Raw genomic sequence first — 27,216 nt, forward strand, 5'->3', positions numbered from 1 at the left:
TTGAACGCCTCGTCAGAAAACGCGGTTTTTATTTTAGTATATTCAATACATTTATTAAATATATTTTATACGGATTACAAAATAAACTTTTCGTTGATTTAACTAGGAGAAATACTCTTCCATTGTTGGTGGATCATGATCAAGATAAAAAAAAGTAGATGTGTTGCTGCCATTAAAGGACCACACTCAACCAAAATGCATTGCGGGCGAGCACTGTACCGGCGCCATTTTCTGTAATACAGATAAGACGTATTTCCCGATTGTGTTCGATCATCGGACTGTATCATTGCAATCCGCAGAGACAGGCTGCTGTAGATGCCTCCTTGATGTTCTTTTAGAATTTATAGTTTGTATTCTGCGTATATTTGGTAGTTTTCCTTCGCCATTTACGAACATGAAGCGTTCAAACAGAGGACGTCCGCCGCGTAAGGAAAGTCGCCATATTGTATGGCTTACAACTTCTACGCTAAAGTTGTGGAACGAGCGTAAAAGAAATCTAGGATTCAAGGATAAATCCAATAGTGAATTCGCAGAGGCCTTGCTTCATGGTATTGCGCTAGGGGAAGGAAAAAAAGCAACAAGTCGATCGGAATCCAGTAGCCATAATAATCGAAACACGGGTCAAGGAAGGAAACGTGGAACGAATGTGGTCAATGTTAGCCCGGTTCCGTGTAAGTGGAATTATTTTGTTTACGATGTTGTTTGTTGTTGGACGCATTGAAAGCTGCATGTACATACAATACATATAGGCTTAAGTTATTACTAAATACTGTTAGCGTTGGGTAGCATAATATTCGCTATTGATTCATTCTTCATCAGGTAAGAGACCTTTATTTGAGTCAACTCCTCTGCCAAAGACACGTTCACAAGCAAGGCACACTCTTGCTGAAAGGTATGTTAGTGTTTTAAAATGTTTATTATTTACATATATTAGATATCTATTTGCCATAAGTTTATTTTTTTTTCCTTTCAGTTTGTACAGTTTTTGTGTGATGGTTTACTTTTGCACTTCATTCTGCCTTTTATGAGAGTTTCCGGTGGTCATAAGAAAATGTAATAATTTTTCTGCCTGATCCTATTTTTTTCAAGTCTAAAACAAGCATGCAATATTTGCCCTTTATCGTAGTAAGAATAATAGTTATTAAGTAGTTCTCCATCTTCATATTTTATTAGTACTATTGAGGTTAATGTCACTGGCTCCACCGTAGCTAGTCCTCAAGTGAATGACTCAAGGCAAACCTCCATGTGGAACCTTTCCACCTCCTGGGAAAAGGCAGCAACCATAAATCCTTCGTTTGCTTCGCTGAAGGGAAATCCTTTCAAGGACAGCCCTCTCTCAGAATCTGAGCACTCTGAAACTACATGTAGTATTGATGATGAAAGGTGTGTACTCATACATATTTGTCAATAATATTATTGTCTCATTTGTTTACAACATCTACAGTATATGAATTGAATACATGCAGGTGAGCCCACTGTTTGTGCATGCCAATTTTGACAAAAGCTTAGAAAGGCAAGTCACAGAATGGTGCACAAAGGAAGTAGGCTTGACCTTGTAAGGTGTATGAAGCACTAGTGCAAGGTTGTCAGCAAGATCTCTGTATAACCTTGCACTTAATTATAAAGCTGCAGACAGTTTTGAGGCCCACATTCTATTCATGACTATGCAAAGGATAGTACAAAATCTTACAAGGTTGTCTCTTTATTTGTGACTTCTGGAAAATACCTCATGCTACTTTTCCTTAAGTAACTTCATGGGCCTTTTACAGTATTCTGTTGTCATGATTCTTCTATTGATTTTAGTGAAATAATTTGTGAGTTTTTCTGTCATTTTCATCAGTTCATGTGAAAGTGGCCTATCTGAAGACGAGATGGATGATGACTACATCAGAGAGGACCCTTCACTTGTGTCATTCAGCCAATCTTTGTAAGTACAGCATATGGTACATTCATTGACCAAAGCTGGGATGTAAACAAGCTTCATTTTGTAGCTAAGTACATGTATTCTACATCTTTGAAAAGGGGAAGTGATGCATTTGACATTTGGCCCTAATAATTTATCACAAGTTGTAATTGATTATTGAACAATTATTGATTGAAGTTTGCATTCTTGTCTAGAACAATGCATGTAAAATTATGCATGGAGTACAGATTTGACATGTGGCTGCTATTGCAATGTTGGCTAATCTGCTAAAGCAATGAAATGTTTAGAATAGTGTCAAATATGAACTAGTCAGCAGTGATATAATTTTTTCTATTTTCAGCTCAGAGAAAGACCAAAGCACTGACCTAAGTGTGACTTTGAGTGCAATTTTTAGCAGTTACTCGGACAGTGAGGAGGAGGAGGAGGAGGAGGAGGAGAAAGAGGAGGATCCAAATAGTCATTCCATCAACTTAGAGACACACTCTACATGCAGTGATAAAGACCTCTGTCTCAACCATGGTGAAGCTGAAGCAAAAGCAAATGGATCTGTAGTAGCTACAGCTGTTGAACCTGAAATAATACTTCAACAGCAGAGTATTCAATCATCTAGCTCCAACCCTGTTACAGCCACAGCTGGTGAACCTGAAGTACAGCCTCAGCAGCAGATTGTTGAATCTTGTACCTCCACTCATGGTATTCCAGATGCTGCTGTTACAACTGATGAAAACACTCCTCAGAATAATATGGAAATGCTTCAGAAAAAAGTAGAGGATGTTATGAAAGAGGTGTGCAACATGGACAGTGATCTTGATGAATTTTTGTCACATTTTCATAAGGAGAGAATTATTTCTGAGGTGCAGGCGATTCTCAATTTATTTGAGAGAAACTGTCAAATTAATGGTTGTGTTGGACAGTGTTCTGTGGTCAATACAAAATCTGAAGGGGGTGTATTGATTGTTAGCTGGAAATGTACTGAGGGACATAATGGGATGTGGGAGTCTTCTGCTGTGCTTGGTGTTAAAAGAGGCCAAAAGGTCTATGCAGCTACAGTTCTTCTTGCTGCCTCAATTGTTGTGTCAGGGAACAACTTTGATAAGCTAAGCATGCTTATGAAGTTTTTGAATGTGAGTTTTTTGTCAGAAAGTACATTTTCTCGCATTCAGACAACATGTGTGACCCCAGTTGTAAAGGAACTCTGGGAAGCAATGAAAGAGGTGTGGGAGGTCCTTAAAGGTGAAGAGTTGGCTTTGGCAGGTGATGGGAGAAATGATTCACCAGGGCACAGTGCTAAGTATTGTGTTTATACTATAATAGAGCACTACTTGCATCTGATTGTGGACATAGAGGTGGTTGACAAGAGAGAAACTGGAGGTTCCTCAGCCACTATGGAGAAGCTGGCATTGAAGCGTTTGATTGAGAGAGCAATGACAGATCTGAAGATAGTAGATTTGGTGACTGATGCCTCCAGCATGATCATTGCCCTTATAAGAACCCTCAAAGGTACATGTGAGTCCATCCTAAATTTTTTTTAGTCCACATTAGTAATACTCCAAAATTTTTTTCAGTCCACTTTAGTAATACTGGAGTGAATAGATTTCTTTCATGATAAACTTCAATAGCACATTAATGACAGTAAGCTGATTCTCCTTGTAGTATAGCTTTTAAGTGAAATTTGCAAAGAAACCTATTCTAGTGGAAAAAGTGAAATAACATCCCAATATGGTTTGTAAGACTTATTTTCATTGAATGGTTTTTTGTTTCTGTGTTGTTTTCAGAGCAAAATCCAAGCCATCTTGAGGATCTATTCCACTCTTTGGACATGTGGCACAAGTCATGTAAATTGACTGCCAAACTGAGTGCTGTGAGTACTGCACACTTATGATACAATAGTAAATGAAGCTGATAACAACTTATAATGGCCTTCCCTTAATAGTTATATATGTATATGTATTTATATCATGCCATAGAAAATATAGCCAATCATATCACATTGACTCAAATATGGTATGCTACTTATTATGTTGAATTCTTATTGTAGGCTGCTAAAGTACGAGGGTGCGATGATATAAGTCAGTGGATTGAACCCATTAGGAACCACTTTTGGCACTGTGCAGAGCAGTGTGATGGCAGTGAAGAAACCCTCAGGGTAAGTGTCGAGTATATTCAATGTCTCCCTGAATGTACTTATTAGAGAAAACATTGACATACTTCCATCCAAGCAAAAGATTGTACTTTTCCTTGTACAGGAAATGGTAGCATTTATATCCAGGTATAGATTGGTACAAATCTTAATGGTTAAGACTTTGATTTGGATGTTTAAAAGTTTAAACCAAAGACAAATTTAAACTACAACATGCACATGTACATGTGAACAAGTGGGTAAACTGTGACTGTTTTTTTAAATAGTTTTTTAGCTGTATGCTGTTTGGTTTTGTTTAGGACATGTGGCTCGGTGTCATACATCATGTGTGTGGGGAGCATGAGTGGGTTGAAGGAGAATGTTCACATGGTCCCCTTGTTTCAACTGAAGAGGGGAAGACCTTCCTTGAAATGGACTCTAAGTCACACAAGGCTGTACGTGACATTGTTATGGATCGTGCTTGGCTCAAAACATTGGCATTTCATGTGAAATTTAGGTAAGTAAAGAAATTTTAATTAAAAAATTAACAATTCTTGGCATTTCTGTGACTCAAACTCAAATCAGTGTAAAGATTGATTTACACTAGTGCATAAATTATTAGCACGAACAAAAAGTTTTTGTTGGCACTAACAATTCATTCACTAGTGTGTGCATTGAACTGACAACAAGGACACAAAAGTACATTGTATTTATCCCAAGCAAGACTTTAGATTCTAAACAAACTTGTTAGTAACAGTAACTTTTGTACTTATTGTTCTACTCATTGTTTGCGTAGGCATACCAGTAAACTCGAAAGTTTCAATTCCATGATGCTGAAGTATGCTTCGAAGAGGATAGCATTTAGGTAAGCTGGCTCATTTAAAATATACATGTACGTGTACATTTGTCCGAACTACTAATGTTTTCCTTCAATAGGGTTGGCATCTGTCATGGCGAAATTGGTGAATTTGTTTTAACATTTATTCTTTCCTGGGTAGTGGAAAGTGTGGTAAATAACCAGCAAATGTTGTGTTCTGGAGTGTGAACCCTGTGCCAGCAAAAGAGTCAAAACCTACAAGAGTAGAAGTCACAGATCATAGTAACTTATTTTTGAATATGTTATTGAAGATCAGTTCCAACATTCCTTGTACCCCATGTTTATGTATCATAGAGAGAACTTATAGCAATGATTGTGATTAATCTTTTCACATTTCTCATCATTGAATTTTATTGCTCTTTCACATTGCAGCTATGATGTTTTTATGACAAGGATTCTTCTGGCAGCATTGGATCACAATGTTCATTTATTCCGAACTGATTTGGAAGACTCCAAGGGCCAGGTCCGGTACAAAAAAACCTACAGTAAGAGGTCCAAGAATTGGAGGGTGGAGCCAGTAAAAGAACCCAAGAAGTACCCACACTGGGCAGTGATGGCAGCTAAAATCCTTAAGAAGAGGGCTTCTGACACTGAAACAATTGTCAGACATAAAACATTTCTGCCAAATCACCCAAAGAGACTGGCAGCCACTATTGCTATGAAAGAGGCCCCTAGCACAGCAGAATTAGTTCAGGCTAGACTTTCCCGTTTCAGTAAAAGAGGTATCAAGGATTCTTCAAAGTGAAATTTTCTTTGCTTCAAAATGACTTTGTTCAGTGCGGGGAAACCGCCAAAAAAATGCAGGAATAAAATTAATCCTAATATTGTTGTACACATCTTGATTTTAATCAATGAAGCTCTCACTTACTATTGAATTTGACACCAGACTTTAATTAATAAAATCAGTCAATAGAAATTGAGAGTAAGTAATCTAACAATCTTTCTTATTGTTACAACTCCTGAGTATAAGGGCTTTAGAAGAACTATTGCTGTTCAGTGTCTTCTGAATCCCATATATTCCCCATCAGGAGCAGGATATGTTTGTCTCACTAGTCTAACAACACAAGATGGGCAAACTCTCCGATTGCCTTTGCCCAACTTTCCATATTCCAAAGGATGTATTGCCTGTATGCAGCCTTGCGATAGCTGTTCATTTCAAAGTCAGCATTTTCTGCTCTTATGTCACACCGTGCCCTGATAGCTATATTGAGAACTTCCCTGTCCAAAACAACATTCCTGAACATCTCGTATGAGGTTACACATGACCTCTTACCACAGCATTTGTTCTCTTCTTCGCTGGCCATATCAACACAGACATTGCAGACACACCAGTCTGGAGAGCCATCTTCACCCATTGGTCTGTCAGGTTCGGGGTCCTCGCTATTCACCAGCTGCCTTGCATATTCAAGACTTCCTCTCCCCGTGCATAACACTTCAAGCAGAAGTCTGTTGCGTTGATCGACGGTCAGTGATTCAATGAAAACCTGATAAGTAAAAAAAGTACTTTAGACCTGACAAATGCATCTCTGGTGTGAAGTCCAAAGCAGATAATTTATGTGGTCAGGGGTTTGTATGCTGCGATAGTTTAGGCTTGTGCTACGAATTCATTTTTGTTTTGCTTTTATTGTATTGAAAGATTTTTGAGCAACTGGTGCTCGAACAGAAATAAAATGAAATGAAGGTGGTATTTATAGTAAGGGAATTATAACTTGAGGATAAAAGTTTTCGTTCAACAAGGAAAGACCTCAAGGAAATTACAAACGACAGCAAGAAGATAAAATATTACAACGGGGATTGACTTTTAAGACGCGATACGAAATGTTTCCGGCATAAAAACGTAAATTAGAAGAGGTGCATTAAAAACTATTAAACTTGACTATGAAACTGGTGCAAGAGCAGTAGGAATAAAAGTACAATATTAGGATTTTCATCACAACTTTGACAACACTAGCTACACCAGTACACTGGAATTATGGCACACGTTTTACCTGGATACTTTCTCTTTCGCGTTCAAGGGATAACTGGTGCCTTTCGAATGCATTGCTAGGGCGTTGAGTTGTTGCAGTATTGCCTGGAGAATTCGCAGCAGGCACAGATTCTTTATTGTTTCTGCACGGCTTTGCAGAACTGCCACATACACATGTCGCCGCGCACCTCAAACCAGCATCACGACAAACACATCCACGGAATTTCCCACTTTTCCTGCTACAAGTGTTTTTGCACTGGCAAGTCTGTTCAAAATCATTAGAAAAATTATGAGTGTTACATACCCATTTAGAAATATTGCCAAAATCGATGGAACTCACCACTCGTGAACCTTCTCGAGAAGTTCCCGGTAGCCCGGTGCTTCGATGCGAAACCGCAATACGACCTACTGGAGACCCGTAACAGTTTATCAATCCTTCACCAATGTTACTATCCTCGCTATCATTAGTCACATTAACGGAAGTTCCTTCGCTTTCGTCCATCTTCTAGATTTCTCTCACTTCACGCACGTGTGTATGACAAGTCGACATGTGAGAAATGTCCGCGAATTCCCGGATAATAACAATCACAAAGGCGCGCAAAGCACACTGGTTGCGTGTGGTCCTTTAAGACAAGTTAGGGCATTTTGGAGAAGAGCAGAAACAATATACATTTAGGCGATGCTACTAAGTCCAAGTTTTATATTTTTGTTGAAGTCCAAAACTTGAAATAATTTACTATTTCCCCAAATCGCCATTCCAGAGAAGACCTTACAGTACTTATTGTTGTATTGTAAGCCTTCATTTCGTCGGTCAAAACTCCAAATCTAAAAAGGGCACCCTTAGCGGATAGACGGGATCGCCGTAAAGGCACATTGGCCGATCACCATGGAGAAAAGCGTGCCTGTAAGGATTGACGGATCACGTTTTCTGCCTGAAACAAGCAGATGAGAAAAAAAAAGTCAATAACGGGACCAAATTAATTTCACAGGAATTTGAAAACAGACACATAACGTTTCTAATTTATGTAAAAAAAAAAAAAAAAAAAAAAAAATACAGCTACATGGCTTTACTTCTCAGCTACCGGACCGTACATGTTTCCAATTAAACCATTTGGTAAAACAACGGACTGGAACTTTTTAGGCATGGACCTGCTTGTGTCCATTGTACAGAGATGGAATCCGCAGATTCTCTCCTGGTCGTGCGATTGGCCGTACGGTCCCATCGATAATAAATCTAAAACAGTTGTCTACAGGTGAACCGCTCGACGTGATGGCTGCCACGTACATCTCAAGATGATCGGGACTCAAGATGTCAAGACTCCACTGGGTAAGCCGTCGACCATGGATAGCATATTTGTGGTCAATCAAGATATTCGTAACCGTGCTCAATACAGGGACTGGCTTCGCAAATCGCTGAATCTGCAAGGATATGATAACCGCCTAAGCAACATACATAGCCCCTCTATTCCACCACAAATCGATCTTTGGTCGTATCGTATGGTTTATGGAATTTCCCAAAACTTCTGTCAGCGAGAGAATGTCCCCCTTCCTGAATCTACATGTAAACTCCGCGAGACTCTCAGACTCAGCCATCTCATCTAGGTTGAATTTGGCGTAAGCTTCGTGAGGGAAGTCCGGATTTCTTGGCTCGAACAGGTAGGTAGGTAGGTAGGTAAAACTTTATTTATGCAGGGTGGCCCATTCAGCACAGTGGCTGGTATCCAGAGGGGCCCTGCTAAATAAAATTTCTAAAAATATAAAATGTCTAATAGTTTAAAATAATTATAAAAATAGAGTTAAAAAAAAACTAATGTCTAGTAGTTGAAATAGTTATATAAAAAGAGTTTAAAAAATTGAAACGAGTTACAAGCATGAACTGTTAGGGAAAAAAAATAGATATCATAAATAAAAATAGATATCATAAAAGGTCGTATGGTATCAAGAATTCCGCATCTTCAATGAAATTTGATCCATGACTAAGAAGAAGAAGATTTTAGACGTCTCTAAACGATGTCATTTCTTAAACTGACGAAGCGAGAATAAACAAGATTTCAGACGTCGTCGTCCTTGAGCAACATCGCTGCTTAAGTTTCATTTTTCCCGCCAAAAACGACGTCCTCGTCGAGATCATGAGAATTTCAACAACGACAACAAAAACAACTAGCTTTTTGAAGGTAAATTGACCAACATGACACGAGCGTGGGGCAAAGAAAAAATCTGAGTCCCCGAAAGGAATCGAACCCATGACGTCACCATTCACATTTCATTACCGAGCTTAAAATTCATCATCTTTATTCACTTAACAACTACGTTTATTTCCATGACCATAAATACAAAGAGAGCTGCAAACGCTTTTGTAAACTAAAGCTAAAACGATGATTTCCGTGAACATGTAGTAAGGCTATGCAGAAACATATCACCTAGAACTAGGTGATATGCTTCTGGGCTATGATATAGCAATTAAGTTACATCGGTTTGATTTGAACGTAGAATATCGTGTTGATCAAAGCAGGATGGAATGAACTTTGCTCATAGACCACTCAGCAGTTGTCTGCTCAGTGACCTGGCTTTTGAATGGCAGCGAGGTTGTTTAGATACAGACCTCACTGCTCTTGTTGTGTAAATCAAGTAGTTCTAATGCGAGGTCTTAACATTTATATTTTATATATCACCAAGTGTACCATGTTGATTATCAATTTTTACATTCATCAGTACTTACAATCATGCAGAGTACGTAAGCCAAACCTATTATCATTTCTCTTATCTACAACTGGCAATTTAACAGTAGTTTGACCTACACATCGCCTTTTAAAAACTTTATCACCGCTTAAACCTGTGAAAATACCTAGAAATCAACAGCAGTAGCCACTGATTGCAACCACACTCGTGACAGTAATTCTTTGCCGTATTATAAAGCTTCAGTCTTACAAAATGGGATTTCTTTGAAAAAAGAATATAGTCTCCTTTTAATAGGGAATTTCCCAGGTTTTCTTGTCGCCTCAGACATATGGCAACTCGATCAGAGCGTACAACTCGCAACTTCGTATGAATTCTACGCAACATCGACTGGCTCCAATCTCCGAGCCTATCCTAATCCAGTCTTAATCTCTTAGGGAAAAGTTCCTAACATATTCATGTTACGTTGTAAAGTGTACATAGTTTGTTACGTAACCAGCCTTTCTCACTGTTCCCTCTTCTTTGACTCAAAAAGACTCCTAAGAGGTCCCGGAAAGTCGTAATTAAACATCTCAAAGTTGGCTCTGAACAATCGACCAAAGATGTCGATCCATTCCATGGGAATCTGCGAGTAATAATTGAGTAAAGAGGAGGCGGTATCGGATTTATTGCTGGCGCGAGCATCGAATCTCTCTGCCTCTTCAGGCGATAACTCTGCTGCCTCTTTGAAATCTGCCAAGTCTTGATCAAAAGTTTCGTAATGACCTATAAAGTCATAGTTGATAGCACACATTCCACATATGTTGACGTAATTGTCCCAGTGCCAGTCCATAACTGGGGTGGTCTCGTTGCTTCCTTTGGTTACTAAATATTGAATAAATTCACGAAAAGTGATGTCATCGAGCTTTTCAAGTGCTCTACGGGAAGCGTTTGGACGGACGTTTTCTAGAATTGCTGTGCCGTGACGTTTAAGTTTGTGTTTGGGAAATCTTGGATAAACAAACTTGTCTTTGTACGCTGACAGAATGCGCTCGAACGGCTCACGGACAAACGTGAACTTGAAAAATGTTTCCAACATCAGCTTTTGCTGGGCAGGAGGAAACTCACCCAATTTTATCTTCTTTCCACTCCTGTTGAAAGGATACAGCATTCCTCTCCACTGCCTGGAAGCAACTTTAGGCATGATGCAGTACAATATTTTTAGACTTGGAATAGCTACTATGTGAAAAAGGTTTGGCAGGGCATTGTTCCCAGTCTTTCGACAAAACGTTTCGGCCAGTTTTCTGCGTTCTTGTTGTCTAAACGCCCTCGGAGTGCTGAAACTATATGATTCCTATGAATGAGAAAAAGAATAAGTAGTTTTTTTTTCAGTCATAACAATCAACAGATTTTTTTAATGAGTGACATTTGTCAGCTTGTAACAAACTAGGAACACTGGGCGAAAGTAAAAGTGTCGTAGAGTAATCAAGCCGGAATACATAATTTACACCGCACCTGGAATATACAAATCAATAGCCAGGCCGGAAAAAAGATCTGATTCTAATAGGAAATTCAAGGTAGATTTCGAGTCGGGCGTTCTTGAATACCTCAGAATATTATGGTATACGCGGCTTTTGCTGATCCATTTAGGGTTTTGCGCAGTATGCGCTAAGAATGCACATATTAGCTTTGTGTTTAACCAATTTTCTAAATCAGCTGGTATAACAGTCAGGTCTACAATCTAATTATCTTTCAATACTTACGCTAAACTTAATTTGTTCTACCCGTTAATAATTCAAATCAACTCAATCCAAGTATCAAAATTTCTGTTTTATTGTCATAATTAATTGTTGCCCCCCGATGTTTGTCAAATTGCTTGTAGCAGAGATGGAAGTTCACAATAAGTACATTTAACCTCTTTCTCAAAGCGAGTCTTGTTGCCCTTCCTGTCATATGATAATGAGATTTCATTCACATGCGAATTAAACTTATTTTAATATGAATGGTTGTGCACCGGGCCAAGCTTTGATAGAGAACCTTGAGGCAAGTCGAAAATGGGCTATTGTGGCACGAGAATAGCCAGTAGTTATCGATCACTTCCCTGTCGTTTCATAGCACAACACATGTATGTTAACTGAACAAGGTCCACAACCAAATTACCTTGACTCAAAATGAACTGCTGATTCACGTATGCTATACATATTATAACCAGCTCCAACTCAATTCAGGAGATGTGAATGTGGCGATCATGAACTATCATTTAATGACTTCAGTCTGCAATAGACTGTGGTTCAAGTTGGTTTCATAACAGTGATCCAATGCCAATCAAAATTAATTGTATTCCAATTGTAATTTGATTTTTGTATTACTTGCTTAGTTACATATACTACTTGAACTTTCCAAAAGAGATTTAAGTAATTTCAAGAGTTACCCACTCTTAACTAATTATATCACGTAAATGTAAGCAGGCACATGTATTCTATGCAGACCTATATTTTGCCCTTTTTATGGAATTCTTCAACCTTCCGAATAACTTTCAATACTTCTTCTCAATCCACTAATTCCTCTGTTTTATTCGACCTACGTTTTTTTACACCTATCCAATTCATCCATGGGCTGTCTCACAGGAGCCTTAATTTCTTTGTATCATACCTGTGTAGTCGGCTCATTTGAGTCCTCCTTTAGAGCCCGTTCAGCATGACTTTGCACTAAAAGCAACGAAAACACAGGAAGCATTATAAATTTTATGTGGAGGGAGGCCTAGTAATTAGGATCCTGAACTTGTAATCCGGTATTTCCTTGAATGTAATTTTAAAATGATTGCAGAACAAATTCGTTGAATAATTCGCTGCTGCTACAATTTCTCCCACGATAGAATCAGCGCCGATATACAAATCCTCTCTGGGAAGGCGACTCCCATGCGAAAAGGTCAGGGATGCTTGTCTGAAAATTTGGATTAAACCTCTAAACGAGACTAATCTCGGCGTGGCTCCAGCGTTATTGTACCCCCAAAAGATACCATTTTAAACGGACATGACAGCGCTTCGTTATTTTGTCTTCGAGTGCAACCTTAAGAGATATTTTGACAGCCAAAAATTGTGGCGTCGTGTCCTGAACACCCCATAGCTAAGTGAGACCGAAATCCGTAAATTACAACCCAAAGCGAGACGACCAGCGTCCCTGACCTTCCTCACATGAGAGTTCCCCACCCCCTACCCCGGGTACAATTGTTTCAACTCAGCTTCACTTCGGACATTCCAAGGAGTCTCATCCATTCCGTCTTGGACCCATTCACCGCTAGCAAAGTATGCTTGCTGAGTATCAGTCCTCTGACGAGAGTCAGTTTCCTTTCCTTCCTTTTTCCTCCCAAACAAAGACCGTGACGCCGTCCCGGTTTTAGTGAATTGTTGAAGAGAGAGAAAATCAGTTGTAATAGCCAATTGGTCTGCCTCCTGCCGGTTAGGATTAATTTTTAACCATTTACGTTTATTTGAAATATTTGTTTCCTTTGTTTCAGTGGCATGCCTGTAGACTAGCTAAGCTTAATGCTTGTATTACTAAGTGGATGACCGCTATAAATAAGATTTACATTTACATTTTTACATTAGTTAAATTTTGGTTAGCGTTCTATCACGATTCCCGTTACTGGCTACGCTACACACTATCTATTTTGTTGCTGATAGTGAGTATCTTGAGCTCATGGTAACTGTTAAATAGAAATCTCGAGCTCATAAGACACGACACATGAGAACAGGCTTTCAAAAAGTGTACCACACTTTCTCAGTTGGACATTACAGCCTTGCGCATAGGGCAAATGAACATAATAATACCACTTTTGTAATTTTGTAGCGTCAGTGCGCGTATAAGATAATTTTTAACAATGTCACAATAGCCGGGTTTTTTTTTAATAAGAAGGTTTAAGTAATAAACATACGATCACTCAGTGTTTGTTATACGTTCGATCCTGTATTCATTATGTTCACGAAGATGCATATGGCTTTCGCTGATCGCGAGACAACCGAATGAACAAACTAGTTCTTAATAACTCATCATTTTAGTCACATACATGTCATTAGATGCGTTAGCACCTTGACGAGCCCTCGGACCCGGATCGAAAATAAAACATTTAGAGTCATACTTTACTGCTCAGTTCAGTAAGAAAAAAAAATTCTTCCGCGAAAGTTTGACTTCGAGTCGTTTTTGTAGCTCTGGAGAGAAAGGAATGAGAAAGCGGGCATGAAATTAAACCTATTAAACCTATAAACCTGTATATAATTCATTTGTATGATATTTTATTGTGTTTCACTAGTAGCAGGTAAATTCCACACGTAATTCAGTCGCATGACTGCTAGGTGTGTATTTTTTAGTAAAAGATTTGTCTATCTATCTAAGCATTCCCAGCCTTCGAATTTAGACGTATTAAGCTCCGGCCAAACGATCGCAACATTGTTGGGCGCAACAGTGTTGCGCGCGTTTGACTACGCTGTAGCAACGCGTTGTGACGTGTAGAGTGTTGCTGGCTAAAGTTTGAAAATGGTCAAAGTTGAACCAACAGATCGCAACACGGCGCCATAGGGTGACCAAACTCGCAATGTTGCGATGTATGTTGGTTTCAAAAGTTGCGATCTTTTAGTGTATTCCATTCTCGCGTTCATTACATGCACTCAGTTGGGTATTAAATTGAATTATAAAGTCATGTAGTTCACGATCTGTTTAATGAAACTTAAAAGCTGAGGGCCTGTGGATTATAGTAACCACAAGACCCGGGTGTGCTCTTTAAGTTCTTGTGTGGAAAAATTCTAACACGGGAACACGCTTTACATTGTGAATTATAAGACAAACCTTTACCTGTGTCCAGTTTAATTTGCCCTGGATGGCGCCCTAGACACAACTGGTATCTCGCGTAGATTAACAATATCCCAATAGTCAAAAGAGTGGTCAAAAAAAGAAATTGCTGTATCTTCCCGTTCATCGTTTCAACGATTCAACGTGACCAGATTTAAATATAACGATGATGAACTTAGGCTTCGAGAAAAATGAAAGGACCCCCTGGACAGAATTTTTGTGGAGAGCAAAGCTCGTCATGGTAATATAACAATGGACTGATGATTTGGAGCTAGGCAGTAAGTTCTTGAACACGAGGTACGGTAGGGTTTGGAAGTTTGTGCAACTGTTCAAAGAACACAGGAGTCCCTTGTAAGATGCTCTCGATTTCTTCGTAATATTAGCCTTGAAGTCTGACAAAATAGGTCACTAGCTCTTCGTTTATCTGTGCGGCGGTTTCAAATGGCTCTTTGAAAGGTTAAGTTTTGTGAAAACGTTGGCAACATTTGGAATTATTAATGCAACAGATTCATTTATACAAAATATTACTAGGGTGGTTTGTCTCCGTTGATTCATCTTTGATATTTTAAACTAAATATCCGTTAGACTATGCTGATTTACGCGCGCCAATTTTTCAAAATCAGACTAGTTTTCCACACGCTTTATCTCTGAAACGAAGTCCGTGACCTTAGTAGACGTTCGAAGAAAATATATCGAGTAGAACATTTTCGCGCTAACGTCCTTAAGTCTTTTTTTTTCAGTAATACCTAATGAACAGCTGTTGTTTCCACGGTGTTCATATGTTTCGAGGCCAAGGCGTGACAAACCTTAAGGAAGTTTTACTGTACCTTTCAATAACATGCGGACTCTAAAATTCAAATCTCGACCGACAAATGCGTTTTTCGCTACCGTCAATCAAGTGTTCGGCGGCTCCTCCTAGCTTCCGACTACTGCTGAGCGCGCGGTAATCAAATAGTTGAGCAAAGTTCAGACAGCGAAACAGTGCTCGGCAGTAGTCGGAAGCTGGGAGGAGCCGCCGAACATTTGATTGACGGTAGCGAAAAACGTATTTGTCGATTGAGCTTTGAAATTTAGAGTCCGCATGTTATTGAAAGGCGCAGTAACACTCGTGTCTTCTCTTTACATAAATTTATGGCATACGTGAAATTGAAACATATAGATTGTCACAAAATGTAATTCCGAAGATTGCTACGGACAGTATGGAAGAGGTTTTCGTTTTTCTCCCGCAATGGCCTTGGAGAAATTGTTAGGTACCTAATCTGAATATTGATAAAACCTCACGCGGTTTTGTAGAATAGCTCCATGTGATTGATACTGGGGAGGCAGCCCCGGGGATGCTGTAGGTTTGTTTTGTGCGGCGAATTTGATACCCGATTGTGCTCTTTCATGTTTACACGAACATGTTTTGTAAGAATATTTTAAGAATAAACTAGACGCTAAGATTTCGAATAGAATATAATTTTGTGCGTTGAAAATGTATAAATTCAATGCAAAGATATGTTTTCAAGGAAACTGTGTAAAGTTAGTTCTTTCTCTAAACAGCAAAACTAGTCAAAAACCAACAAAAACAGCATAAGACATATGCTCAATGTTAAAAACATTTCTGCAAGAAGTTATGTGCGTGATATGAAGTTTTAATGCCTGCAGGCTGGCTCCAGTATTCACCAGCCAGACACCAAATACATTCGAAAACAGAAATGCCATACGCTATAATAATAAGAATATTCGCAAGGATATTTTCAGCCTAAAATCGACAGAAAGAATATTCAGCCTCGGCCGGAAAAATAATATTCTCATCAAAAAGAGAGTACTTCATTGGAAGTAACGTCCGTTGTTTTGCGCTTCTAGGTCGCTGTTTTTGTGCAGTTTAGATGAAATCGGAGAGAAAAAATTCTTATAAGCCAGCATATATTTTAAGTTTTGCATTAATGGATATATAATTTGCGGTGGTTCACTTTAAAACGGTGCGTTGTCAATTGTTTTTAGCAAAGAACACCCGCGAAAGGTAACCTCAGCAACTGTTTCGTCTTCTAAAAATGTGTAATAATGGTAGCCCAGTCTTCTAGTCATTAGAAAAAGGGTGTTAGGACGCTCAGGGTGTGAGCTTTTCCTTGGAACCCTGCTTGAAAACTTAGTACTATCACAATGGGGATTACCAATGTGAAAGACGAAGCCTAGGCATTGTCTCCGTGAGAAAAACAAATGGTTTTCGACTTGACTACTCTCCTCTAAGCGTTGTTGCGTACACTTTTTTTATAATAATTTTGTTTTCCCGACAGAGGCTGAATGTATATATTCTTATTTTTCTACCGATTTTAGGCTGAAAATATTCTTGTAAATATTCTATAGCGTTTAGCATTTCTGTTTTCGAATGTCTATAGTGACTAGATGGTGTTAAAGTAATTTGGAGCCAGCCTGCACGTATTGCAGCCTGCTATGACGCACATAACTTCTTGCAGAACTGGTATTTGCTCTCACATGCGAAGATGTTGCTTTTTGGCTAGTTTTGCCGCTTGGAGAAAGGAAGAATTTTATACGGTTTAGTTAAAAACATAAACGATTATGCATTCACAAATTTTCAACACACAAAATTGTATTCTTTTCAACATCTCAGCCTCAGGTTTATTCTTAAAATATTCTTAAAATTTCGTAAATTTTAGCCTCCATATTCTTATAAAATATATTCTTACAAAAAGAAAAGTGTATTTGCGAAATAGGGCTGACAAAAGAACGAATGACAAAAGAAATGAATGAATGATGATAATCTTCTGAATAAGGATGCTTACTTCACTAAGAAAAAGAGATTTACAGAAGGGTCCTTTAAGACTAAAAACGTTTTAAAAATTATAATATACATAATAAAAGTTTCAAAACAATTAGATGTATATCAACAAGGAAACAATGCATTGTGCACATGGAAATCGAAGCCGTCGATTATGATGAAACTTAAGGTCACTCTAAACAGAAAAATACTCTCTAACATCATTTCAGGTTTGAAGGTTTCTAAATAATTTGGTGGTATAGATGTGACTAAAAGGAAGCCGCGGGAATTATTTTTTAAAATTAAAGAAAATTATTGTCGAATATCTACCATTGCTAGGAAACGATTATCATTTCAGTTCACTACAGGTTGGACTGTGGAATCGTTTCCATAATGAAGGTGATCAAGGGTTATGTGCAAGTTCGATAATTACAAGAATGTTTATGGCCATCAGGCCAATTCAGATCTAAAAGCGGCCTTAAGGTGGCCGAACACAGTTTTCGCGCGCGCTTTTGCTGATGCAATTGAGCGCGCGCACAACGATTGCAAAGAGCGATCATTTTATTTACTCAACACCCGCACTATATGCGCTATTTTTTCTCTATTATTGAACGCAGTGTATTGATGGCTTTAGTCTTTTATTACAAAGATATGTTAGAAAAGGTAACGACGCAAAGAAACCAGCAATTCTCAGCTTTCTCTTTGTTACCGAAAGAACCCAGTTAAATGCAGCGCATGCGCAGTTGCTCGAAAAATTGAGACCGATTGCTTTTGAAGAAACTTGCGGATTTCTGACGATCCAGTCGTTAGAATTTCAAGAAATTTGGCAAAAAAATAGTTCAGAAACCACGTGAATGATCTATCGCAAAAAATCTGGATTTTGACATAGGGAATTTTTAATAATACAGAACATGCGGTGAAAACGATTTACGGCGAATTACGAAAATCGCCTATGTCAAAATTTTATTAGAACAGTGTTGACAGAAGGGATTTAATGTCAATTCGTAGTGGGCAAAAGATGAAAAAAATCTAACGACTGGATTTTTTTTAAATAAACAAAAATCATTTTTTAAGCCTTGTTTTTAACCAGCCCCGTTGCCATGGCAACAGTACACACCTTAGCCAAAATGCGAGAATAAACTTTTCTGTGGTTAACCTTGACTCTTGCAAAAAACGAGAGCCAAAGTATAAATAGCTTAAAAGTAATGGTGAATTAAGCATAGGCTCTTGAAAACTGTGTTCGGCCACCTTAAATCTCTTACGTAATTCTTAAGCTGTCTCGATACAGTCTTTTTTTATCTGGGGTACACCAAGCATTTTCAATCAGCTTTTTAACAATCTTTCCTTTATCGGATCGATATGAAAATCAAACCAGTCATTGGAAGAGGACTGAAGTTTGGTGTTATGTATTTCTCAAGGCAGTCGAAAAACAACAAAAAATGTAAATCGGTAAAACCTGAATTTTGCTCGGACCAGATGTGATATGAACCCTCCCCCCTCCCTCTCACCTCCCTAGATCCGCCCTGGACGGACTTGCCCTTAGATTGCCGGGAAATCCCATTTCCGAGGACCTCAATTTTAAATTTTTTTCCGGGGGAGGATGCCTCCCCGGATACCCCTACAGGGGATCGTCATCAGGGAACAGTATTTCGAACCCCTTCGGAAACCTTTAATTTTGAATCTTATCGACTAGTGTCGGACTAGACTCCAGCGTAAAGCCAAAGCTCTCCTGAAATTACAGTCACTTTAAAAGTAACACCATCTACAAAACATAGGGCTAATTTCCACTGGCGCAGAGGCATAACTGACAAGCATAAACATAAGTGCGTGAGGGCAACCGAAACAAAAGAATTAGCGATACCACCCCTTCAGTTTGGGATAATCTGCGGAAGCCTGGATTAAAGTGAGCTATGATTGGTTGTCTTCTTTATGCTTCTTTTCATATGGCTTATACTGAACCAATTGCGAGGTCAAGATGCCTGGGTGTTGGCCAAGTTTTTGAACCGAGGGCCGAATACCTTCGTTGTACACTAAAATGGCAGCCGGATAATAGTGTAACCATCTTCAACTTACCTTGGCCATTGATGATCTCTACTCAGGACAAACAAACATTTACATAGCCCCTTCAGCCACTACTTAAAGTTCTCAAATGACTTAAAATAAAGTAGTTTTCGACAAACGTAATCACAACTTTGTGTCACTTACCACCATAATCCTGAAATTCAAAATGCGCTGGTTTCCAAGCGAAGGAAGCTGAGTGAGCTGAAGAGTTGCATACAGATATAAATTGAGCGCCTCTTATGCCTGACGAGGATAACATATCTCTTTCCAGTTCTAGATTTTAGTACTCGATGATGTCACGTGCAAGCGATCTATACTTATGCCTTTGCTCACTTTCGTATGCTTATGTTAAAAGGGGAATGTCTGTTTGCCATATTTACCTAATTAGTATGAGGGCTTCAGTTACTTAAGCAATGTAAAGCTCTGAATCTTGAAAGGTATGGCATGGTCAACTGGCTCAAGATATTTTAGGCCGATGTAGAAAATAGTTTTTGTTTAACGCTCATAACATTTTTCCGCATCAATTTTTGAGATTAAGAAAACCAAAGTTTTATTGGCGTAGCTTGATAACCAGGCATCACATGGGACGATGAAAAACTAGTTTCCAGGCTTTTCGCCTAAAGTAGGTTGGAACGCGTTTCTGGAACACTTGGACGTTACAAATTCGTCACGAACGAAACGGTGTGTCTTCGTCGCCGTTTTAGGAGTGAAACTACTTCAAAATAATCAATCTCTTCGAACGCTTCCCTTTGTATCAACAAATAAACTCCCTTCGAACGCTTCCCTTCGCATCAACGAATGTACTCAACGAACGGTCAAAGCACGAAGTCGCAGATTCAAGTCTGTCCATCTACGCAGTGGGGCCTGGGAACTGCTAACAAACGGATAACCTGAAGTCGAGATATCAGGACAGAAAGAGGAGGCTGCACTATGCGGACAGCAATAAGCATTGTGGCTTCACTATTCCCTTCAAATTAACGTCTCCTAATTTATAGCACACTAATACTTACTACATGTTATTTTTAGGACTGCTCGGATAAAATCGGTGCCCAAGGCTTTCATGTAGCACGATATCTTTATTTCGCATATAATAAGCCAAAGACCTTCATTGGTGTAAAAAATTTCCCTTCCTGTGAAGGTCTTTCACAAATGAACAAATTTCTCGTCAAAAAGGGCGCAACACTACGACAACGGTACAGAGCGACGTAATAGCAGCGCTAATGGACTCGCGTAAGGAGAATACCTATTGTCTAAACACACTAACAAATATAGCCTGCGTTGAAGGCGCAAACGTAAGTCACTTAGGGTGCGTTTCTTTAAGAAAATCCAAGAGTGGATTCTTACATCGGAAAACGGATTTTGCGTTTCTTTTCTAAGCAGATTAATCCAAGATCTCTCGGAACATGGCGCGTCAAAAGAACCGAAGAATCCACTCTGGGCAAGGATTCTTCGGTTCCTTTGATGTACCATGATCCGAGTGATCTTTGATTGATCTGTTTAGAAAAAGAAACGCAAACTCCGTTTTCCGATTTAAGAATCCAATACATACATACATACATACATCCTTTATTATCTTTCCCCATGGGGGCTTTTCGTAGACAATATGATACAATACTACAATTAAATACTAATATACTAAAATTAATAATATTACATTCTAATTTAGATAATCACGAATTTAAAAACTCTACAATTAATTTACGTTTCAATGCTTTTTTTAAAAATTGAAATAGTTCTACTGAGTTTTAAACAGGAGCCATAATCGGGGACGGAGACCGTAAGTCTCGGGATTCGCGCGCACCCATGATATGGGACAATTTTTCTATTTTTAGAACAAATTGCGCCATCCTGACGTCATATATCCGCGCGGATTCACGCACATGTCAGGGGCTCTCGCGTGGATGTTGTCACGTTGCGTGATCAAAAGGTGAGATTTGAGAGATTCTCTTGCGTATTTTTCACAGCGATGGCAGGGAATAAGGCAGGGAATACGAACCAGGGCGCTTATAAGTAGTTTTATGCTCTGAGCTAACGGAAAAAGTGGGTTTTTCAGGGTCGAAAACAAGACTTCAATCTCGCGCTGGGAATGAATAATAAGATCTGCTCACGCTAGTTGTAAGCTTACGCATATGCTTAAGAATATAGCAAGAAAACTCTCTACTCTGGTATCGAGTTTATTTGTGAGTTTCTCAGACAATGTTTAATCATAACTAAAACCTGTTTTGATGGTTTCTTATTGTCTCTGCTTGTTTGGTGAGTTTGCAAAAGTTTTTGAAAGGAAAGTCTGACGCGTACAATTAGCTCATTTGCATAGTGCATGCAGCTCGTGCACTTTCAAGTCCGAGTCGGTGTTTTCAATTGTCAACAAATCTCGACAAAGATTTCTTTCGTTATCTTTTGTGCTGAGATGCTGCAACAAATTTCACGAATGCAAAAAAGGCTACTAACATCATGTGTGTTTGTTCAACATAAGCATAGTGAAGTTTTACACTGCGAAAATGAAAATAGGCAAGGAGTTTTGATAACTCGATCATCAAAATCGAAATCGTTATTCCAAGTTGATTAAAGAAAAAGCGTCATCGTAACTTTGCTGATTGTTTCTGCTTTATTCACATATTTTCAGCTTAGCTTTTAATATGTTCTCAAACATTTATCAATCTTAAACATATTTAAGAACTATAGAGCTATTGTTTGAGTTCGATGTACGCTTTCACACGAAAGTGCGGCGCAAGTACAATTTGTCATGTTTACTGACTGTACAAAACACGCATCGGCGGGCGCTCTCATTCATCGACAACAGAGAATTTACTGGATTTTTACACGAATAAAACTGAGCAGTATCTACGGACGTAAAGTTATTAAGTCTTGATGAAACATCAAGCATTGCTTACAATTCAAGCGAAACTCAAACTAGCAATTATTTTGTCTTACTTTTCGGTCGCGATAGACTGACAAATTCCTCGCAAGCGTGTGGCAAGAGGAGCTAGGAAACTATGAAGTCCTGAAGCTCTGCTATATCTAAATATGTCCAGCTAGTATTTTGCTGTGTAATGGAAAAGCTGTTAATCTTCAACATATGTGAAATTTAAAGTGGAGTAATGTACAGCTCATGTAAAAGAAGCGTCAGTCGGAACACAACTTGGTCAGCGATATATATAAGCTTACAGCGGAACATACCTAAATTCGACACAGTCTTACTTCACTCAAACTGGAGCAGCTTACGACGAAAATACTTAAGCAAAATTCCAACAGACGTAAACGCGTTGAGTTGTGGGGCAAAAATATGAAACATTTCGGGAATTTCGGACGCCATTTCCCCCGCGCGATATCCGCAAAAATCCTCGCAGCATGTACGCGCGTGTGCCACAGGTGATGGCGCAATCTGTTCTAAAAATAGAATTATTGTCCCATATCATGGGGACAACCCCAATACTTGAAATGGCGCGCGCTTACGGTCTCCGTCCCCGATTATGGCTCCTGGTTTTAAAGTAAGGTCTAATGAGTTAAAACGCACCCTTAATCACGCCACTTTAGGATCCAGAATGCTCAGCAGCCATATAATTCATTCCACCTTAGCAGAGCAGAAAAAAAAAAAAAAAAAACAGAAGCCAAAATGATCACATCCTCACTGTGTTCTTTTCTTTTACTCAAACAGACTCTTAAGAGGTCCCGGAAAGTCGTAATTAAACATCTCAAAGTTGGCTCTGAACAACCGACCCAGGATGTCGACCCATTCTATGGGAAGCTGCGAGTAATAACTGAGTAAAGAGGAGGCGGTATCGGATTTATTGTTAGCACGAGCATTGAATCTCTTAGCTACTTCAGGCGATAACTCTGCTGCCTCTTTGAAGTCTGCTAAGTCTTGATCAAAAGTTTCGTAATGACCTACAAAGTCATAGTTGATGGCACACATTCCACATATGTTGACGTAATTGTCCCAGTGCCAGTCCATAACAGGCGTGCTCTTGTTGCTTCCTTTGGTTACTAAATACTCTATGAACTCACGAAAAGTGATGTCATCCAGCTTTTCAAGCGCGCTTTGGGAAGCATTTGGACGGCAGTTCTTCAGAATTGCTGTGCCGTGAAATTTAAGAACTGGGCGGTCAAATGGTCTGGGATAAACAAACTTGTCTTTGTACGCTGATAGAATACGTTCGAACGGCTCACGAACAAACGTGAACTTGAAATATGTTTCCCACATCTGCTTGTGCTGATCGGGAGGAAAATCACGCAATCGCAGCTCCCTACCTCCACCATTGTTAAAGCGATACAGCATTCTCCTCCATTGCCTAGAAGCCGCCTTAGGCATCACACAGTATAGTATTTTGAGAGAGGGGATCACAGCTATGTGAAATGGATCTGGCATCTCATTCTGGCCGGTTTTTTCACAGAACTTCTCAACCAGCTTTCTACGCTCGTATTGTCGCTGCTCTCTTGGTGTTGGAGTGAATGAATCCTGAGATTGACAAAAAATGCAAATATTTAGGTTTCATTTTTGGTAAAAATCAAAAATGCATGTACAGCTTGGTGTGTATGGCTCAATTTAAATTTAACTTGGAGCCAACGTTTTTATCAGTTGCCATTGAAAGACATCTTTGGCGATACAGCCTTTTTCGCAAAAGAGAAATTTGTACCATTCCCAGGTTCAAACCTCAGCATTAAACCGGCGTAGAAGTCATTACAAAGGGAAAAAAGTGCAGCTAAACTCAAAGCCTTTTGTTTGGATCACTCGTCGTGTCGCTCAGGGGTGCAAATTACGGATTTTGGTCTCACTTTGTGTGTTCAGGACGAAACGCCACAAGTTTTATATATTTGTCAAGGTATCTTTAGGGGTTGCACTCGAAGAAATGCGCTCTCATATCCGTTATAAAATGATATCTTTTAGGAGTTAACCAAAGCTTGAAAGATGAATTAAATAATAAAATTATTAACTAATTTAGTAATTAATTATATTTTTTTCTGTCTTCTTTGTGGGATTATTTAATATTTATTTTCTTCATTATTTTATCTTATTTGTATTTAGCTTATGTAGGAAGGTCCAGGACCGTGCACGATCTTTTCTTTAATTTTGCACAAACATCTAGTTTGTTTTGTGCAGATTGTAACTGTTGTTTTGCTGGCTTCTTAAGGAGTAGTGGAATACTGTTTCGGCGAATCTTTGTTTACAATATTGCCTCACTTTCTAACCTAGATACAAAAATGTCAAAAGAGCATAGCTTGATGAACTGTCTAACGAAATTTGACCCCGATGTAATAGATGAAACAGTTTTTATGCCGCGAGCCACCCAACAAACTTCTTTTCGAAAGTCATTATTAGCCAATCACCATGCGAGATTTGGTTGATTGATGGTGTCGCCTCTTTGAACAGTTTAAAAAAATGATAAATATGTAAATATGTAATTTGTTTACCCGAGGAGCATAGTAATGGTTTTTTGTTACCCTTTGTAGTCATTTTCACATAAAAGTTCTGGGAAGAAAATCAAATGCCACTTTAAACAAAAAAATTAACAAAGAAATGTTCCAACAGGAGTCCTCCATTTCCTCAATCTGAAACCCGACACGACTTATCAAGCAAGATGTCTTCTCTACGCAAATCCTATATTTACTACGAAGGCAAATATAAACGATGACTTCACAAAGGTTCCTCTTTTGCTTGTTGCAAAAACGAGTGCATGCTTTTCGTTTTGTCCCAGATATGTGGTCAATCTCAGCTTCCAAGTTCTTATGTAATATGTCAAATACGAGAGACAGTGTTTCATCGGGATATCCAAACATCAAGAAGAAAGTTGAAATACGACGCGCAGCGCTGTATTTTTGATGGAATTCGAGGTGTTTGGATAGCCGATAAAACATGTTCCAAGTGAATGATATATCTTCTCAATTGAAACAAAAACTAAGGAGTGAGAGAGGTAAAATCGTCAAAATCTATGCTCATTAATACCAGGTATCCAAACCTCCTTCACTGTTGTGATTTTCTTTGTTTTAACTTGATGAATTATTAATTAGTCTAAGAAGAAAACAATTCTGAGTACCTTACCTGTAAATAAGTATCCTTTATTATCGGCTTCTTGATGTGAATTTTCACTGCGTAAAGATAATGAAAACAAAATATTATCAATCCCTTAAGGTGGCCATGTATTTTATGCTTATTTATAATGGTTCTCTTTCTTTCTATATTTTTTAGATTGGTTCAGTAGTGATCAGTCATTGGTTAGAAATCTCGCCTCCCGGTTATGTGGTCTGGGTTCAAATCCTGGGCCGCTTTCCATTCGAACAGTTTTCGTAAAAGAAGACAACGTTGCGAGGAATGTACCGAGATTTTCGGAAATTTCTTTCCGGGAATTTCGGTTCCAATTGACTTCCTCCCGATTGAATAGTTCGCTTTACTGATTTCCAACAATTTCCGGATTTTCTGACAACTTTCCCAGAAAATTTCCGTTCCACTGATCCCCGTCGAAACTTTCGGAACTTTTGGTTGAGTGGAAAGCGCCCCTGGTGCCGGCGTCATAAGTAGGTTGGGTTAGCTGTTTGAACTTTCCTTTCTGCGAGGGTTTTTACCGAGTACTCCAGTTTTCTTCCCTTCGCTAGAACTTCAAATTTTGGCTACGTTTATGCAGTTAGAATCGTTATTGTTGATTTATATAAGTACACAACGCAGATAGTAAAGAACACGGCAGGAGTCATAGAAAAACTCGAGGCGAAGCAGAGTGCTTCTTGCATTTCACGAGCTTTCTTACGAGAAAAAATCACAAGTACTTATATAAATCACTTGTATAGAAATTGCGTTCAAACTTGTGAAGTGAGCAGCTGCGAACCTTATTTACTATAATTAATTATTTACCGAGATTGAGGTCTTGCTGTGTTAACCAAGGATAGCGAGGGCAAACACAGCAAGACCGAAGCTTGAGAGTTTTCCGTAAAGACCGAATGCTCAAGGTAAATAGGTAGTTTACTCTTTAAAAGAAAAGGATGATTAAAAGAGACGTGGTTAAATCCCTCTCTTTTAAAATTCGCCCTGCTTTGATGGCTGTTCAGTCTCGTTCCCAAGCCTTCACATTATTTAGGAAACTGATATACATGTACCGTTGCAGGTTTAATAAAATTGCGCTGCTGGAAACCTTACAGTGCAATTACCTGAACAGATTGTGCACTCTCTCGGGTACAATCTTATCAGAGCGCGCGTTATATAGCTGGTTTTCACATGACGTCACTAAAATTCGAACTACAAAACTATTGATATTCCTGAGATTTTACTTTAATAATGTATAGGAGCAGCTGAAAACTAATATTCATACAAATTTTCGCTCCGAATGGGTTCTTGGTTTTGTGATACACGACGCTTGAATTTCTAAGCTTTTGCGTGACGCGACATTTACATGACGGCCTAGAGAGCTGACGTGATGGTTAAAAAAGTGACTTATTTCGGGGAACGTAGCTATCTGAACAGTTCATGTCTTAGAAAAAAAAAATTTTAATGTTTTAGAGTTCCTCGAGGGATAAATTCACGCTTTTGTAGCAAAACTCAGTGACAGATGTTTCTGTTGGTTCCGGCCGCCATGTTGGTGCCCATACGGATGGGCACCAGCATGGCGTCTCCATACAAATCTCTATAAATTTGGGTGAAAAATTTCTCCGCATATCTCGCATAAGAAAAATTGATGTGACCAGAATTTTGGCGAGAGTCTTTGCATATTTACCTTCTTTCATTTCCCGGATTCTGGACTTTATCTATTGAGCGGTTTTGATTTTTATTTTGATCTATTTTGAATTGTGTGACACTGAAAACCAGCAATCGGCTACAAACACAAGCCATATAATGAATAGCCATAAAAGTTTAATTTTGTGTCATGAATAAAAGCATCATATCGTATTTATTTTGAATATTGAAGGAGTTATCTATCACAAATGCATATACAAAATGCGACTATTAATTGGTGAATAAAAAGAATGAAAAGCTCAGGGTTTTTTTCCTGAAAAACAATTACTTTTAAAATAAAATATATGAGAC

The 27,216-nt window shown here is 38.8% G+C and overlaps 3 protein-coding genes and 1 pseudogene across 4 annotated transcripts; 1 reads left to right on the forward strand and 3 right to left on the reverse strand.

Annotated features, from left to right (window-relative positions):
- Positions 1-177: 177 nt before the first annotated feature.
- LOC149109856 (uncharacterized) lies at positions 178-5,742 on the forward strand. Its single transcript, XM_089293586.1, has 10 exons — positions 178-671; positions 820-892; positions 1,174-1,383; positions 1,841-1,927; positions 2,265-3,424; positions 3,700-3,785; positions 3,963-4,070; positions 4,364-4,560; positions 4,840-4,908; positions 5,293-5,742. Exons 1-10 carry the CDS (start codon positions 395-397, stop codon positions 5,663-5,665), a joined length of 2,640 nt encoding a protein of 879 aa, XP_089149712.1. The 5' UTR covers positions 178-394; the 3' UTR covers positions 5,666-5,742.
- On the reverse strand, positions 5,234-7,953 carry LOC149109857 (uncharacterized; annotated as a pseudogene). The gene is made up of 3 exons (XR_016208426.1): positions 7,227-7,953; positions 6,909-7,151; positions 5,234-6,404 (listed from the first exon to the last, which is right to left on the reverse strand). The product of XR_016208426.1 is annotated as an uncharacterized LOC149109857 (transcript).
- A 1,194-nt stretch (positions 7,954-9,147) lies between these two features.
- On the reverse strand, positions 9,148-12,533 carry LOC110059297 (carbohydrate sulfotransferase 11-like). The gene is made up of 2 exons (XM_020765996.2): positions 12,194-12,533; positions 9,148-10,895 (listed from the first exon to the last, which is right to left on the reverse strand). The coding sequence occupies exons 1-2, from the start codon at positions 12,275-12,277 to the stop codon at positions 10,068-10,070; spliced, it is 912 nt and encodes a 303-aa protein (XP_020621655.1). The 5' UTR covers positions 12,278-12,533; the 3' UTR covers positions 9,148-10,067.
- Positions 12,534-20,758: 8,225 nt separating this feature from the next.
- On the reverse strand, positions 20,759-25,286 carry LOC110059299 (carbohydrate sulfotransferase 11-like). Its single transcript, XM_020765999.2, has 2 exons — positions 25,246-25,286; positions 20,759-23,664 (listed from the first exon to the last, which is right to left on the reverse strand). Exon 2 carries the CDS (start codon positions 23,572-23,574, stop codon positions 22,852-22,854), a length of 723 nt encoding a protein of 240 aa, XP_020621658.1. The 5' UTR covers positions 23,575-23,664; positions 25,246-25,286; the 3' UTR covers positions 20,759-22,851.
- Positions 25,287-27,216: the final 1,930 nt, after the last annotated feature.

The sequence above is a fragment of the Orbicella faveolata genome, unplaced genomic scaffold, assembly GCF_042242905.1.
Source record: "Orbicella faveolata isolate gen_17 unplaced genomic scaffold, um_ofav_v1 contig_25, whole genome shotgun sequence".
Taxonomy (NCBI): Eukaryota; Metazoa; Cnidaria; class Anthozoa; order Scleractinia; family Merulinidae; genus Orbicella; species Orbicella faveolata.